This window comes from Capricornis sumatraensis, chromosome 17 (assembly GCF_032405125.1).
Source record: "Capricornis sumatraensis isolate serow.1 chromosome 17, serow.2, whole genome shotgun sequence".
Classification (NCBI taxonomy): Eukaryota; Metazoa; Chordata; class Mammalia; order Artiodactyla; family Bovidae; genus Capricornis; species Capricornis sumatraensis.
Genome location: NC_091085.1, coordinates 14,748,926 through 14,764,993, shown reverse-complemented (window position 1 = coordinate 14,764,993; position 16,068 = coordinate 14,748,926). Strand labels below are relative to the sequence as shown.

The 16,068-nt window shown below is 36.4% G+C and overlaps 1 protein-coding gene across 1 annotated transcript in view; it reads right to left on the bottom strand.

Moving 5' to 3' along the window:
- The window catches only part of LRBA (LPS responsive beige-like anchor protein), a 746,329-nt gene that overhangs the window by 146,708 nt on the left and 583,553 nt on the right, over positions 1–16,068 (bottom strand). The window contains exon 47 of the mRNA XM_068990001.1: positions 12,160–12,312. Within this exon, the coding sequence (XP_068846102.1) occupies positions 12,160–12,312 (153 nt within the window). The remainder of the gene's footprint in view (positions 1–12,159; positions 12,313–16,068) is intronic.

Here is a 16,068-nt window from a genome sequence, read left to right as displayed (position 1 = left end):
TCTTTTCAAAGAAAATGTTGCAAAACATTAGAATTTGAAAGTATAAACTTCACTTCCTGGAACTTTTTTTTAAATGAAAATTATCTCATTCTTGCATGATGGTGGGTATCAGAAGCACTCTTCTATTCATTATGGAATATTTCTATTAAGGTAGAGTAGTAAATAAAATTAACAGGCATTTTTCTCCTTAACTTCTTTGGAGGCATAAGACTGCATAAAGCAATAGTTCTAACACTGCAGGGTAGGTTTATAATATATATATATATAGAGAGAGAGAGAGACAGAGATGTACTACACAAGACAAAACACAAAGTATGGGGGAGGAAATGTAGCTGAACTGGAACAATCACTACATTGACTGATATTAAGCTAATATTAATCCAAAGTAGACTGCAATAGATTAAGATTTTGTCCCTAGAGTAATGACTAGGAAAATATCTAAAATAAACAGTTAAAAACAAATTAATGAAGAAACAAAATCACAGACTAGAAATATCTAATATAAAAGGAAATTTAAAAGCAGGTACAGAGAAACAAAAAGACCCAAAATTAAAGAACATAAAGTTGGGAAGATCCCCTAGAGAAGGGAAAGGCCACTCACTCCAGTATTCTGGCCTAGAGAATTCTATGGACTGTATAGTCGATGGGGTTGCAAAGAGTTGGACACGACTGAGTGACTTTCACTTCACATATTCATAAGAAAAGCTGGAAAGAAATTTCACTATAGACAAAAGAGGAGAAGGCAACGTGAGGACAGAGGCCTCCCTTTATCCTGAAGAGAGCACAATATTGATTTTGTACTTCTGGTTTCTAAAACATGAGAGAAAAAATTTTATTCTTCATAGAAGCATTCAACTTCAGCTTCTTCAGCGTTACTGGTTGGGGCATAGACTTGGATTATTGTGATATTGAATGATTTGCCTTGGAAACGAACAGAGATCATTCTGTCGTTTTTGAGACTGCATCCAAGTACTGTATTTCGGACTCTTTTGTTGACCATGATGGCTACTCCATTTCTTCTGAGGGATTCCTGTCTGCAGAAGTAGATATAATGGTCATCTGAGTTAAATTCACCCATTCCAGTCCATTTTAGTTGGCTGATTCCTAGAATGTCGATGTTCACTCTTGCCATCTCTTGTTTGACCACTTCCAAATTGCCTTGATTCATGGACCTGACATTCCAGGTCCCTATGCAATATTGCTCTTTACAGCATCGGACGTTGCTTCTATCACCAGTCACATCCACAGCTGGGTACTGTTTTTGCTTTGGCTCCATCCCTTCATTCTTTCTGGAGTTATTTCTCCACTGATCTCCAGTAGCATATTGGGCACCTACTGACCTGGGGAGTTCCTCTTTCAGTATCCTATCATTTTGCCTTTTCATACTGTTCATGGGGTTCTCAAGGCAAGAATACTGAAGTGGTTTGCCATTCCCTTCTCCAGTGGACCCAACAGGATCCAAAAAAATACATGAAGTAAAAAACTGTACTGAAAATAACATTTGGGAATTTCAACACTGAACTAGCAAAAATTTATAAAAATAGGTAAAATAAGCAAAGGTATAAAGACAAACATAAAAAATTTGACCAACTGACATCTATAGAATACTCAATGGCACAATACTCATTCTTCTTGAAAGCAAATGGAGAATTCTCTAATATAGACAATATACTAGGTCACAAAGCAAGTCTCAATACACTTAAAACAACAGCAATCATACAAGTATATGCTCTGATCACAGGAAGATTAAATTAGAAATTAAAAACAGAAGGAAATTTGGAATATCCATGAATATTTATTAACTAAGCAGTATACTTCTGAAAAACCGATGAGTCAGAAAACAAATCAGAAGAAAATATAAAATATTGTGAGATGAATGAAAATAAGCAAACAAAAGATCAAAACTTAGGGATGTGGCAAAGATAGTACATAAAGAAAAATCTGTAACTATAAAAGCCAATATTAGAAAATAAGGTGTGCTCATGTGCTTAGTCATTCATTTGTGTCTGACTCTTTGCAACCCTGTGGACTGTAGCCTGCCAGGCTCCTCTGTCCATAGGATTTCCCAGGCCAGAATACTGGAGTGGTTGCCATTACTTTCTCCAGGGTCCTGACCAAGAGATCAAACCCATGAGGGATCCATCCCACACTCACCTTTCTGTACAGCAGAAATTAACACAATCCTGTAAATTAACTATATTTCAAAAAAAATTTTTAAAGTAAAAAAACACACTATTTCCTCAAATTAAGACTTTAGTTAAAGAGTAAACCAAATTCAAAGCAAGCAAAAGGGAAAAAAAAATTATTATTAGAGTGAAAATCTAATGAAAGGAAAAAAAGATACACAGTAGAGAAAAAAATAATGAAATGACATGTAAGTTATAAGAAAAGATCAATAAAACCAACAGTGTTAGCAAGACTAAGAAAAAAAAAAAAACCTACCAAAAAACCAGGAATAAATGAGGTAATACTACTACCAAACTTAGAAAAATAAAAATTATAAGGCATATGATGAACAACTTTATACTAATAAAACAGACAATTTAGGCTAAATGGCTAAATGCCTAGAAAGACACAAACTACTGAAATAGATTCAAGAAAAAAAATCAAGACTCTGAATAAACCTATAACAACTAGAAAATGATTTGGTAATTTAAAATCTCCACACCACACACATACAAGTTACTGTCCAGATGATGTCAATAGTTGACTCCAATCAAGCATGTAAAGAAGAAACAATAGCAATCTTTTACAAAGTCTTCCAGAAAATAGAAAAGGGAACACTTTGTGCTATCTCATTCTATGAGGCTAATATAAATCCCGACATTTAAATCATAAAAACATATTATAAGAAAACTACATCTCAATATTCCTCATGAATACAGACAAACAAGTCTTCCCAAATAGTAATTTCTCAACAAATACTAACAACAAAAATTGCAATATACATCAAAAGAATTTATATCATCCAAAGGTAATATACTCAAGGAATGCAGGGTTGGTTTAACATCCAAAAATCAACTAATGCAATGGATCATATTTTGTTTCTTGTTTGAAAAACTTTCAACTGCTCCAAGTTCACAAAGAATTCCTCTTGTGTTAATTTCTAAAAGTTTCTAATTTTGACTTTTTGTTTTTTTAGTAAATTATTAATTATTTCATTTTTAAAGCATCAATGTATTGTATTTTAAAATGTATTTATTTTAATTGGAGGATAATAACAATATTGTGATGGTTTTTGCCGTACATCAACATGAACTGGCCACGGGTATACATGTGACCCCTTACCTTAACTGCCCTCCCATCTCCATCCCCACCCTATCCCTCTGTGTTGTCCCAGAGCACCTTAGGGTGACCTGGTTCATGCATCAAACTTGCTCTGGTCATCTGTTTTAGACATGGTAACGTACATATTTCAGTGATATTCTCTCAAATCATCCCGCCCTTGCCTTCTTCCACTGAGTCCAAAAGTCTGTTCTTTACTTCTGTGTCTCCTTTGATGCCCTGCATGCAGGATCGTCAGTACATCTTTCTAAATTCCATATATGTGCACTAATACACAGTATTTGTCTTTCTTTTTCTGACTTACTTCGCTCAGTTTAATAGGCTCCAGTTTCATCCACCTCATTAAAACTGACTCAAATGCATTCCTTTCTATAGCTGAGTAATATTCCATTGAGGATATGCACCACAATTCCCTATCCATTCATCTACTGATGGACATCTAGGTTGCTTCTGTGTCCTAGCTATTGCAAATAGTGCTGCAATGAACATTGGGGTACATGTGTCTCTTTCAAATCCTTGGGGTGCAAAGCTTTAATATATTTTAATTTTCATTTCTGGTATAAGGTCCTTACATTTTTTCCACATTAATATCTGTTATGGGTTGAAAAGTATCCCCCAAAATTCATTTGTTGAAATTCTAACTTTCAAATTCAAATCCTGAAAGATGATGCTGTGAAAGTGTTGCACTCAATATGCCAGCAAATTTGGAAAACTCAGCAGTGGCCACAGGACTGGAAAAGGTCAGTTTTCATTCCAATCCCAAAGAAAGGCAATGCCAAAGAATGCTCAAACTACCGCACAATTGCACTCATCTCACACGCTAGTAAAGTAATGCTCAAAATTCTCCAAGCCAGGCTTCAGCAATATATGAACCGTGAACTTCCAGATGTTTAAGCTGGTTTTAGAAAAGGCAGAGGAACCAGAGATCAAATTGCCAACAACCGCTGGATCACGGAAAAAGCAAGAGAGTTCCAGAAGAACGTCTATTTCTGCTTCATTGACTATGCCAAAGCCTTTGACTGTGTGGATCACAAGAAACTGTGGAAAATTCTTCAAGAGATGGGAATACCAGAACCCCTGACCTGCCTCTTGAGAAGCCTATATGCAGGTCAGGAAGCCACAGTTAGAATAGGACATGGAACAACAGACTGGTTCCAAATAGGAAAAGGAGTACATCAAGGCTATATATAGTCACCCTGCTTATTTGACTTCTATGCAGAGTACATCATGAGAAACGCTGGGCTGGAAGAAGCACAAGCTGGAATCAAGATTGTCAGCAGAAATATCAATAACCTCAGATATGCAGATGACACCACCCTTATGGCAGAAAGTGAAAAGGAACTAAAAAGCCTCTTGATGAAAGTGAAAGAAGAGAGTGGAAAAGTTGGCTTAAAGCTCAACATTCAGAAAATGAAGATCATGGCATCCGGTCCCAGCACTTCATGGGAAATAGATGGGGAAACAGTGGAAACAGTGTCAGACTTTATTTTTCTGGGCTCCAAAATCACTGCAGATGGTGATTGCAGCCATGAAATTAAAAGACGCTGACTCCTTGGAAGGAAAGTTATGACCAACCTAGATAGCATATTCAAGGCAGAGACATTACTTTGCCAACAAAGGTCCATCTAGTCAAGGCTATGGTCTTTCCAGTAGTCATGTATGGATGTGAGAGTTGGACTGTGAAAAAGGCTGAGCACTGAAGAATTGATGCTTTTGAACTGTGGTGTTGGAGAAGACTCTTGAGAGTCCCTTGGACTGCAAGGAGATCCAACCAGTCCATTCTGAAGGAGATCAGCCCTGGGATTTCTTTGGAAGGAATGATGCTAAAGCTGAAACTCCAGTACTTTGGCCACCTCATGTGAAGAGTTGACTCACTGGAAAAGACTCTGATGCTGGGAGGGATTGGGGGCAGGAAGAGAAGGGGACGACAGAGGATGAGATGGCTGGATGGCATCACCGACTCAATGCACATGAGTTTGAGTGAACTCTGGGAGTTGGTGATGGACAGGGAGGCCTGGCGTGCTGCGATTCACGGGGTCGCAAAGAGTCAGACATGACTGAGCGACTGAACTGAACTGAGTAACTCAGAATGTGACCTTATTTGGAAATAGGGCCATTACACATGTAATTATTTATGTTAAGATGAGGTCATACTGGAGTAGAGTATATCCCTACCCCAATATAACTGGAGTCCTTATTAAAAGGGAAATTTTAGAGACACAGACACACATAAAGGGAGGATGACGTTTAGAGATGTAAGGAGAACACGGCTAAATACAGGCCAGCAAGAGATCTACATCTGATCCTTCCTCCACAACCCTCAGAAGGAACCAACCTTGTCAAACTGTGATTCCAGACTTCTAGCCTCCAGAACTGAGACAACACATTCCTGTTCTTTAAGCCACCCAGTATTTCCGTTACTTTGTTATGGCAGCCCTTGGAAATCAACCCAAAATTACTATTTATCTCATCTAAGTTGACAAGTCCTTCCTTTCCCCACAGATCTGTAATACTAACTCTATGACAGAGCAAGTTTCTTTATATGCCCTTGTCTGTTTCTGGGTTCTCTGTTCACTTTTATTAGTCTCCTTTTCCTAATTTTCCATAATTACTACAGCTTTATAATAACTATTGACATATAGTAGAACAAGTCCCTCTGAAATCTGTTCTTGTTTTCAGAAAGGATTTTGGCTATAATTGGTCCTTTGGCCTTTGCAATCAAGTTTTCACATTCTAACAAAACAAAACAATTCTATTGGAACTTGGACTGGATTCTATAGTGGATTTATAAATACAGTAGGAGAGAATTAATCTATCAACACATCTTTTTTTCCCCCAACTTATTTAGGTGTCCTTTTTGAACTAGATTTAACAGCAAATTACATAACAGGATTAAAGGCAAACCAAACAATAATAGCGTTAGATTGAAAAACTATTAATAAAAATCTGTCCCCATCCTCCCAGGATTTAGATCCAATGAGGGAGGTGGAGGAAAGGATATGCCCAAAGCTGAGAATAATTATTACAAGCTATATTGCTCTGACAACTTATATTCTTTGCCACATCATTATCAATGTGGAAAATAAAAGGCAATTGGAAAAGGAACAGTATGAAAAAAAAAGTTAGCTTCTAGAATCTGTATTCTAAAAAGCTTGTTTAAAAAAATTTTTTTTAAACAAAACATTTTCTGTTTTAAAAAAATGTTCCCTAGTCAGTGCTCTTAAAAGTTAGAAAAGACTGACCAAGTTCAGTCACATGCATAAGATCTATGAAGGTTCACCCTCAACAGACTTAAAATTTAGCATAGATAGGAAAAGACAAGGTAGGTGGTGAAATAAAATATGAAATTTAAATTTTTCTCTTAGAAAACAATACAAAAATCACTCTTAATGTGTCCACATCTTATTGGAAAGAAGATAACACACTCACTTTATTTTTCTTTACCTTCTCAAGCAAGTGACAACTCATGTCACTTTTATGACACAGCAGGAAAGACAGAAGCTATAGAAGACACACAAAAGCAAATGGGATTCTAACTGGTAACCTGAGTACAATTCATCAGTAGATGTCCTTTATCAAATTCATGCCACCTCTCAGCCTTGAAAAGCTTTCTGTTTCAACAACCTAAGTTATCAAACAAGAAGTAATCTCCAAAGAGTAGAGATACTATCTGTCTGGTTCACTGAGTCTAACAGTGCTGGTCCACAAACAGGCAACTTAGTAAGTACTGGTTAAAAGAACAAATTACTATTATAACTTGGATAAACTATACATCCTGCAGCTAAAACAAAATACTCCACTTCACCAACTTCTATAAACTTTTAAAGTAACATTACTGCTGAGAAAATGGTTTCCTTATTATGTCTTATGTCTCTTATTCAACTTAAAACTCAAGGGTTCTAAGAGGCAGTGTAATATAGGTCCATAACATTGACATTATACCATGAGATAAATGATGAGCAGTCTGAACTCATACATTTTTATATTATTTGAAAGTATGAAGGCCTGTTTCTCATTTATATTTCTAAAGCAGCATTTGGAATATTTTTTTTTTCCTAATCTAGGTAATATTAAATAACACAGACCACTCTCTGGGATGTAGTTAAGACCGCTTTGGCTTTTCCCTGATTCCAACTCTTTAGAACAAAGAAAATTTAATTTATATACCTGAAAGAATAATCAGACCTCTGAGGGTTTTCCTTCTAAAATACAGAGGATTCTGTATATACATTCAACACGTTAGCCAATTCAGTAATTCTTATTTAGATCTTCACTACCTACAGAAAACTCTAAGGAGTAACATGGTTAGGTAAGGTAGCAGTTAGAGTCCTCCAAAAAAAAAAAAAAAAAGAAAAGAAAATGTAGGGTTACTGTCCAACATCAGAATCATGCTCCTAAAAATATTCTATTCCCTTGAGATAATATCTGGGCAAGCAAATACTTAAAAAAGACGTGCTGTGTATCTTAAAATGAGTATGTCAGTTAATTAAATCTGGGATCCCCTGCTACCAATGGAGTACTGTACAATCTGTTATTATTCACTGTCCTATAGATCATCTGTTCTTGGTGCTGGTTTGTTCCAGGAAGAGAGACAGCTGCAACACTATATCCCTGTTCAACCTGAGGACCATCTGACTTTAATTGTAACACACAGCTTGATGTGGCTCTGACTATGAGAAGCCAAAGTATCGTCTGTAATAATCCGGAAAAGCAGAAACCTGCCAACAGAGGGCTGAAAACAGGGACTTGCTCTGTCTGGCTGCCTGACGGGCTGCAGGAAATATGATTAATGAGTAAGGTATAATGATATCAGGAACCCGATTAGCACCACAGAAAGGTCACAGATCAAAGTAGTATGCATTTCATGAGCTACAATCATTGCATAAAATCTGTGGACTTGAAGAGGTAAACCTCAAAGAGGAGGGGGATAAAACCCTTACGTGATAGCATGCTAACACACACATAAAACACCGTACTAACAGTTTAGTCAGAGAGTCAACAGAAAACTTTAAAACGAGTCAATATGAACTGCACTGTGGGAAGCTTTGTTCATCATAGGTGCAAAATAAATATTTTTGAAAGAATGAATGAGTTATCAAATTCTTTCATAAAGACACATGTCAGAAAAATCGAGTACCTTCCTAATTAGGAGTTAAAATTATCAGAGATGTAAATATTGTACTATAAAATGTTTGAATTTAATTTGCAGTGAATTTTTATGAGGTCTGTTATAAATATAAGCTTATTTAGAGCCTAAACTATGAAGACATCTGTCAAGTTCACAGGAAGAGGAATCGCTGGGAAAAATGTTTAATAATTCAATAATAAGTTATACCAGCTTCCTTGGTGGCTCAGACGGTAAAGAACCCACCTGCCATGCAGGCAACCAGGGTTCATTCCCTGGGTCGGGAAGATCCCCTTGGAGAAGGGCACGGCAACCCACTCCAGTATTCTTGCCTGGAGAATCCCACGGACAGAGGAGTCTGGCAGGCTGCAGCCCATGGGGTCTCAAAGAGACACGGCAGAATGACTAACATTTACTTATTTAAGTTGTAATAAATGTGCAACTAGTATTATTAAACACTACTTTGTATAAAATTTCATAATCATATCTAAGCATGAGCAAGCAAAACTGAAACTTTAATGAAAAACAATTTGGTAAGCTGCCACCTTCTTTTCCTCCGTGTCCTTGGAAGACTTGTTCCAAATAGACCTGGTTTTTCTGAGGAGAGAGCAGTCTGAGTAGGGGTGAGGGTACTGTCAGGAGAGCGGTTTACCTTACTTTATAGAATCATATTTCCTTAAATGTCAAAATATTACTGAAGAGTTTTAAATATAATTTATTCAAATGATTCTGCCTCTTAGACCTTTTCTAAAGCAAATACTTTAACAAATTTCTTTGTATTTTTAGCCATACTAAACATGGCAATGATGAATTAATGAATTAATAGAGAACTGGTTCCCTTGAGACTAAAAAGTTTAAATTGAGAAAAAAATGTTTCAATAATGATCACAACATGATCTCAATTTTTCTAAGGGATATATTTCTCAAGAATGGGAATGACTATATCTTTCAAATATTATATAAATTTTATCTTATATCTACCTGATAGTTAACAAAACATTCATTCAAAACGGTGATTCAGAAGAAACCATTAAAAAGCAAAAGACAAGCCACAGACTCTGAGAAAAAGATCTGCAAAACATATGTTGGAAAAATAACTTTTATGGGGAATATATAAAGATGTCTTACAACAAAATAATAAAAAGACATACAACACAATTAAAAAACAGGCAAAAGATTTGAATAGATAGTGCACCAAAGAATATATGAGCAGAAAGCAAGCCTGTGGAAAGATGGTCAACACCGTTAGTCATTACTGAAACACAAATTAAAATCACAATGCATCACTGAAGAGCTAAGGTAAAAAAGATTGACAATTACAAATATTTGCAAGGATACAGCACACTGAAACTTCACATACTGTTGATGGGAATGCAAAACAGTAAATATATTCTTATCATGCGTGCATGTGGTCAGTCAGCCATGTCTGACTTTGTGCGACCCCATGGCCTGTAGTCTGCCAGGTTCCTCGTCCATGGGATTTTCCAGCCAAGTGTACTGGAACAGGTTGCCATTTCCTACTCCAGGGAATCTTCCCGACCCAGGGATCAAACCCACGTCTCCTGCATTGGCAGGCAGATTCTTTACCACTGCACCACCTGGGAAGCCCTATTCTTATCGTATGACTCAGGGATTAAAACTCCTAGGAATCTATCCAAGAGAAATGAAAACAGATATCAACTCTAATATATATGCAAATAATCTTAATAGCCTAAAACTGGAAAAAAGCCAAATATCTATAAGCTGGTAAATAAACAAAATATGTTATTATGTATACAAAGGGATACTATGCAGCAACACAAAGAAACTGCTGCTATATGCACAACAGGAGGAGTCTCAAGAACATCATGCTGAGTAAGAGAGCCAGGTACAAAAGGACTACACACCTCAGGTTTCTATTTGTGTAAGATTTCTAGAAAAAGAAGAGCTATCAAGGCAGAATCAGTGATTGCTTAGAACTAGGATTGGGAGCAAACATATAGACGGAAACATTTTAGAGTGATGGGAGCTGATTGTGTTGATGCTTATACAAACCTATAAATTTGCCAAAACTCATTGAATTGACAACTTTTTAAAAGGTGGCTTTTATGGTATGTCAATTAAACTTAATAAATGTGTTTCATTTCAGTACTTCATTTCAGACTCTTTCGTTGACTTTGAGGGCTACTCCATTTCTTTAAGGGATTCTTGGCCACAGTAGTAGATATAATGGTAATCTCAGTTAAATTTACCCATTCCAGTCCATTTTAGTTCGCTGGTTCCTAGAATGTCGACACTCACTCTTGCTGTCTCCTGTTTGACCACTTCCAATTTGCCTTGATTCATGGACCTGACATTCCAGGTTCCTATGCAGCATTGCTCTTTACAGCATCGGACCTTGCTTCCATCACCAGTCACACCCACAGCTGGGTGTAGTTTCTGCATTGGCTCCATCTCTTCATTCTTTCTGGTTTTATTTCTCCACTGATCTCCAGTAGCATATTGGGTACCTACTGACCTGGGGAGTTCATCTTTCAGTGTCCCATCTTTTTTGCCTTTTCATACTGTTCATGGGGTTCTCAAGGCAAGAATACTGAAGTGGTTTGCCATTTCCTTCTCCAGTGGACCACGTTTTGTCAGAAACCATGACCCATCCAGGTTGGGTGGCCCTGCATGGCATGGCTCACAGTTCCATTGAGTTAGACAGGGCTGTGGTCCATGTGATGAGATTGGTTAGTGTTCTGTGACTGTGGTTTCAGTGTCTGCCCTCTGATGCCCACTCTCAGTGCCACCCGTCTTAGCAGTACCAAAAAAAAAAAAAAATGTTTGTTTTGGTGTAAATTAAAAACACAATGAAATTCACATTCAATTTTTAGTATGAAGTTTGATAAAGATACTACTTTAAAAAAACTGAGAATGAGGCTTCCTAATTCTCAGCATTTATGAAAGTTAAGGGCAAAAAGGAAAAATCACATTAGTTTTTCATAGAATAATCTAGAACCCATAAAACAGGGGACATTAAAGAGTCCACTGGAGGATTCTTAGAGTGTTTTATAAGCACAGTTTTAAATTTTAAAGTTTTCCTATTCTAAATATTACATGAAATTTCCTTTAAAAGATAGATACAGCTTAAATTTTGAAAATCTTTTTCTATTATCAAAATGCTCAATGGCCTTCTAACCTGGAATACAGAATTCTGTACTTCTAATGGTACAAGAAACTCGTGTTTGAAAAAGCATAGCACTCTCTAAGAAATTCACTTGTAACTTTCACTTATAATCTTGAATCATCACATTCATATAAAAGTAGCCTGCTGCTGCTAAGTCGCATCAGTCGTGTGCGACTCTGTGCGACCCCATACACGACGGCAGCCCACCAGGCTCCCCCGTCCCTGATATTCTCCAGGCAAGAACACTGGAGTGGGTTGCCATTTCCTTCTCCAATGCATGAAAGTGAAAAGTGAAAGTGAAGTCACTCAGTCGTGTCCGACTCCTAGCGACCCCATGGACTGCAGCCTACCAGGCTCCTCCGTCCATGGGATTTGCCAGGCAAAAGTAGCCTAAATCCTGCATAAAAGAAACCATTATACCTTTCAAGTCAATAAGATTTTATAAAGTATATACAGAGATTTATGAACTATCATGTCACTTTCCATTATCCCTATCAATTACAGTTTTGCTCAGAAGAGTAAGGGTTAATGATTATACCAACACATGGAATACACTTTGAGAAAAGTTTCATGACAGACAGAGTAGATGATTCCAACTTACCAATCTGTTTATGCGAACAAATTCTTCTGAGGTTTTGGCCCAAGGAGGAAGTTCAACATCTGACACTACTGTCCCATCATCCATTACTCCAAGATTATAATTATTGAAGTTGACAAACATCTCAGAGAGATAATAAAATTCAGGGATCAACTCCTATATAAAAATAAAAGATAAAGTCATATTAAAAACTGTAGAAAATTGAAGGTATTTATAAAAAGCCAAACATCTCCTATTATGCAGAAGAACAAAATAAACATAGGAAATTTTTTTTTGTTTTCATATCCTAGCTCTATCAGAAAGTTCCATCAAGGCTGACTGATCACATCCAATCAAATCTAAAAAAACACCTTACTGGGTGGTCATATGCTTTCCTTATGACAATTCTTATAATCTCAAAACCCTTAAAATACCAACATTTGAGTAATATTTGAGGTTAGAAAACATATAAAGAGAGATTAACATGCTACAATATTAATAAACAGCTTAAACTAGATTTTTTTTTGTTTAGGTGTGTGGAATTTTTGCCATAAAAAACCAAGATCTTTATAAACACTAAAAAGCTTTGGTCCATCATGAACCAGGAAGATATTCAATGAAGTTAGCCAGGGTGTAATAATATATTTTGCTCACATTTCAAAACATTCAAGTTTAGTTTGAAGGTACTAACTCTGATAAAAGATAAAAATTTATAATTAGTCTAGAAAATGACCTGCATGAGAAATAGTAAATTAAATATGACTTAAATAAGGACATTTAAAATACACTTTAACAAGATACTTAATAAGCACAAAAATGCAACCAGTTAGGTTTTTGAGTACAATAAGCCCCATGTATAATTATTTCAGAGGTCCTACAGATCAGACTTGAAATCCAGTCTTGACATGGGTCAGTGACTCAGTGGTCTTTCAGCTACCCCCTCAGGGCCAGCTATGGCAGCCTCGCTTTCCAAATGGTTGAGTAAAATAGGGAGGTCATCAGATTTTGGACAAGGTCAGTATGAATTCACTAGAGCAAAGAAAAAAAATTCAGCAGGAATTAAGCTATTATCACCTCCATCATCCATGTGAAATGCTGCTTGACTTTGAATTGTACATCCTTTGTTTACAATCACAATAATTAACTAAGCAGGGTAGAAATGACCCTGTCCTCCAAATGCCTGACAACCACATGATCACTAACATGAAAAACATTTAAACTTAACAAAAATTTTTAAAAAGGAAGAGTCCTACTAAAAGTTTAATCATAAATAAAATGATACAGTGATTATACCAAAATTTTAAGATTTTCTTCTCCAAAATGATGCATGTAAGCCTAACAAAAGACATATATGTGCTATTTTATGCAACAAAAAGCTATATTCAATTTGTTTGAGCTAAATAAGATTTACTGCATGAGATGAGTCAAGTACTAAAATAAACTCTTAATAAACATCACATTTAAACTTCACAACTTATCACATTTAATCTTCACAACAATTTTACAAGGTAAGGTATCATCGCCATTTAAAGAATCAACTAAGGTTCAAAGAACTTACAATTTGCCCAAGGTTATACAGCTGATTTATGATAAATTTGGAAATTAGAGAAACATTTAGATTGACATTTAACTCTATGTAATTAAAGCCTCTGTACTTAATCATCAAATAAACATAGACTCTACTTACATAGTATACACAGTGCTAAACATTTTAAAGATGTTTTTAACATATATTCTAAGCACTTTTTAAAAATAGTAAACAAAAACTTTCCATTTTTCCACAATAAGAAAATTAGTTCTCCTGAAAAAAAGTTACATACACACACACACACACAAACAAACACACATGCACACACACACACACACAGGCTTTGATGGTGGCTCAGTGGTAAAGAACTTGCCTGTGAAGGCAGGAGATGTTGTGTTCGATCCCTGGGTCAGGAAGATCCCCTGGAGAAGGAAATGGCAACCCACTCCAATGATCTGCCTAGGAAATTGCAAGGACAGAGGAGTCTGGCAGGCTACAGTCCAAAAAGAGCTGGATACGACTTACTCCATGGCCGTTTTTCACCATATGTGGATATGTCGCTTTATAACTATCAATCTGCTGAAGTATGCTGTAATACTTGTGCACCCCTACCCTCACCCTAACACTCTGACAGAGGATGTCACCCTTCTTCTGCCTGTTATACACACTATGCTTCTCTGTGGTATTTCTCCTAGGAGTCAAAACAATGATAATGGCTGAATTTTAGATGCTAAGTTTCTCCCAAGTTTTTATTTGGGCGATCAGTCACCTGCATCATAAATCAGAGATACATATTACACAGTAAAAATATACAAAAAATATACTCTTTCTTGAGACCATATCTAGAAAGAAGAAAGGGGACAAATGACCTTTCATAGCAAATTTCTTATAAATAAAATGTTTAATTCTTCTTATGTAGTACCAAAGTTCTTATGACTTTTTAATGTTTTTTCCTATCTTCTACATCTCTCATTTTATTTAGTTAAATAAACTGACAAAAATATATTTGCTCAAAACATAAATGCTCTTCATTGGTTCTTTTACAAGTTCTAAATTCAATTAACAGAAATATATTTTGTTCCTAGCCCATTTTATTTAAACATATTAGTTCATTATGTAGCCCAGCAGGCTCCTCTGTCCATGGAATTCTCCAGGCAAGAATACTGGAGTGGGTTGCCATTTCCTTCTCCAGAGGACCTTCCCGACTCAGGGATCAAACCTGTCTTGCCTGTATTGCAGGAAGATTCTTTACCATCTGAACCATCAGGGAAGCCCTTACCCTAAATGTAAATTTAGTTAATTTATCTCAAAATAAAATAGAGCAAAATTACATATAAAACAAACAAGAAATTTGTAATACAAGATATGACTGGACCACGTTAAACTTTCAGTTGTATCTTTTCTATAATGCTGGGAGGGAGGTAAAGACTTATCAATTTCCATAATTACCATAGGCTTTATTTGTGATTTCCTACTAAAGCTAGATACCTTATACATTTTGTATAAAGGATGCTATAAAGATGCTCAAAATTAAAACTGTAAACTTTATCAATTAAAAATTAATGGAACTCTGTTCACTGTTATGCGGCAGGCTGGATGGGAGGGGGCTTTGAGGGGGAATGGATACATGTATATGTATCGCTAAGTCCTTTGTCTGTTCACCTGAAACTTTCACAACAGTGTTTGTTAACTGCCTATACCCCAATACAAAACAAATGATTAAACAAAAAACAAAAATAAAAGTCAAATAAAAATTAGGCTTAATATTTCACTTGAAATTTATTGGGATGGGAATTCTGTGTTATGCTTCGTTACTTTTTACTCCTCAATCTCCCACTGCATACAACCTTCCAATTTCAAGACAGTTGTCAGGCATTTCCAGAATATTTGCAGGGTCCAGAGAAAAGGCCTCCTGAAAACATCCTTTTTTTTCTGTCTTTTGTGAAAGTCTAAGCAAACAGGAGACTATATAAAATGCCCAGGAGAAGTAGTGTCAAGGGTATTTTTAAAAGACAGAAATCAAGGAGAAGAGAGATTTTCCCCAGAATTAGGGAACCAAATTTCTCAAAATTGGCAGTCAGTGTTCTCTGAGCCAGACGAGAAGGGGAGGGGATAGAGAGGCTAGTCTGGAACCTAGGGGATGGTAAGTAGTGATCGGGATTACAGCTTGTCCATATGGTGCCTCTATATGAATTACGAAAAAGGCAATCTTTCAGGGCTAATTCAGTCACAAGAGAACTCAGTTTGGTGAGTGTAGTATAGGCAGATTTGGGCTCCTCTTCTTTCCTTCAGTCAAGCCCCCTTACACAGAGAACAATCGGCCCACCTGCACACATGCTCCATGATGGTGCACTTAGCTAAGCTAGTCACTTGGCACCAGGGCTTCTGGCATCAGCAAATATTTA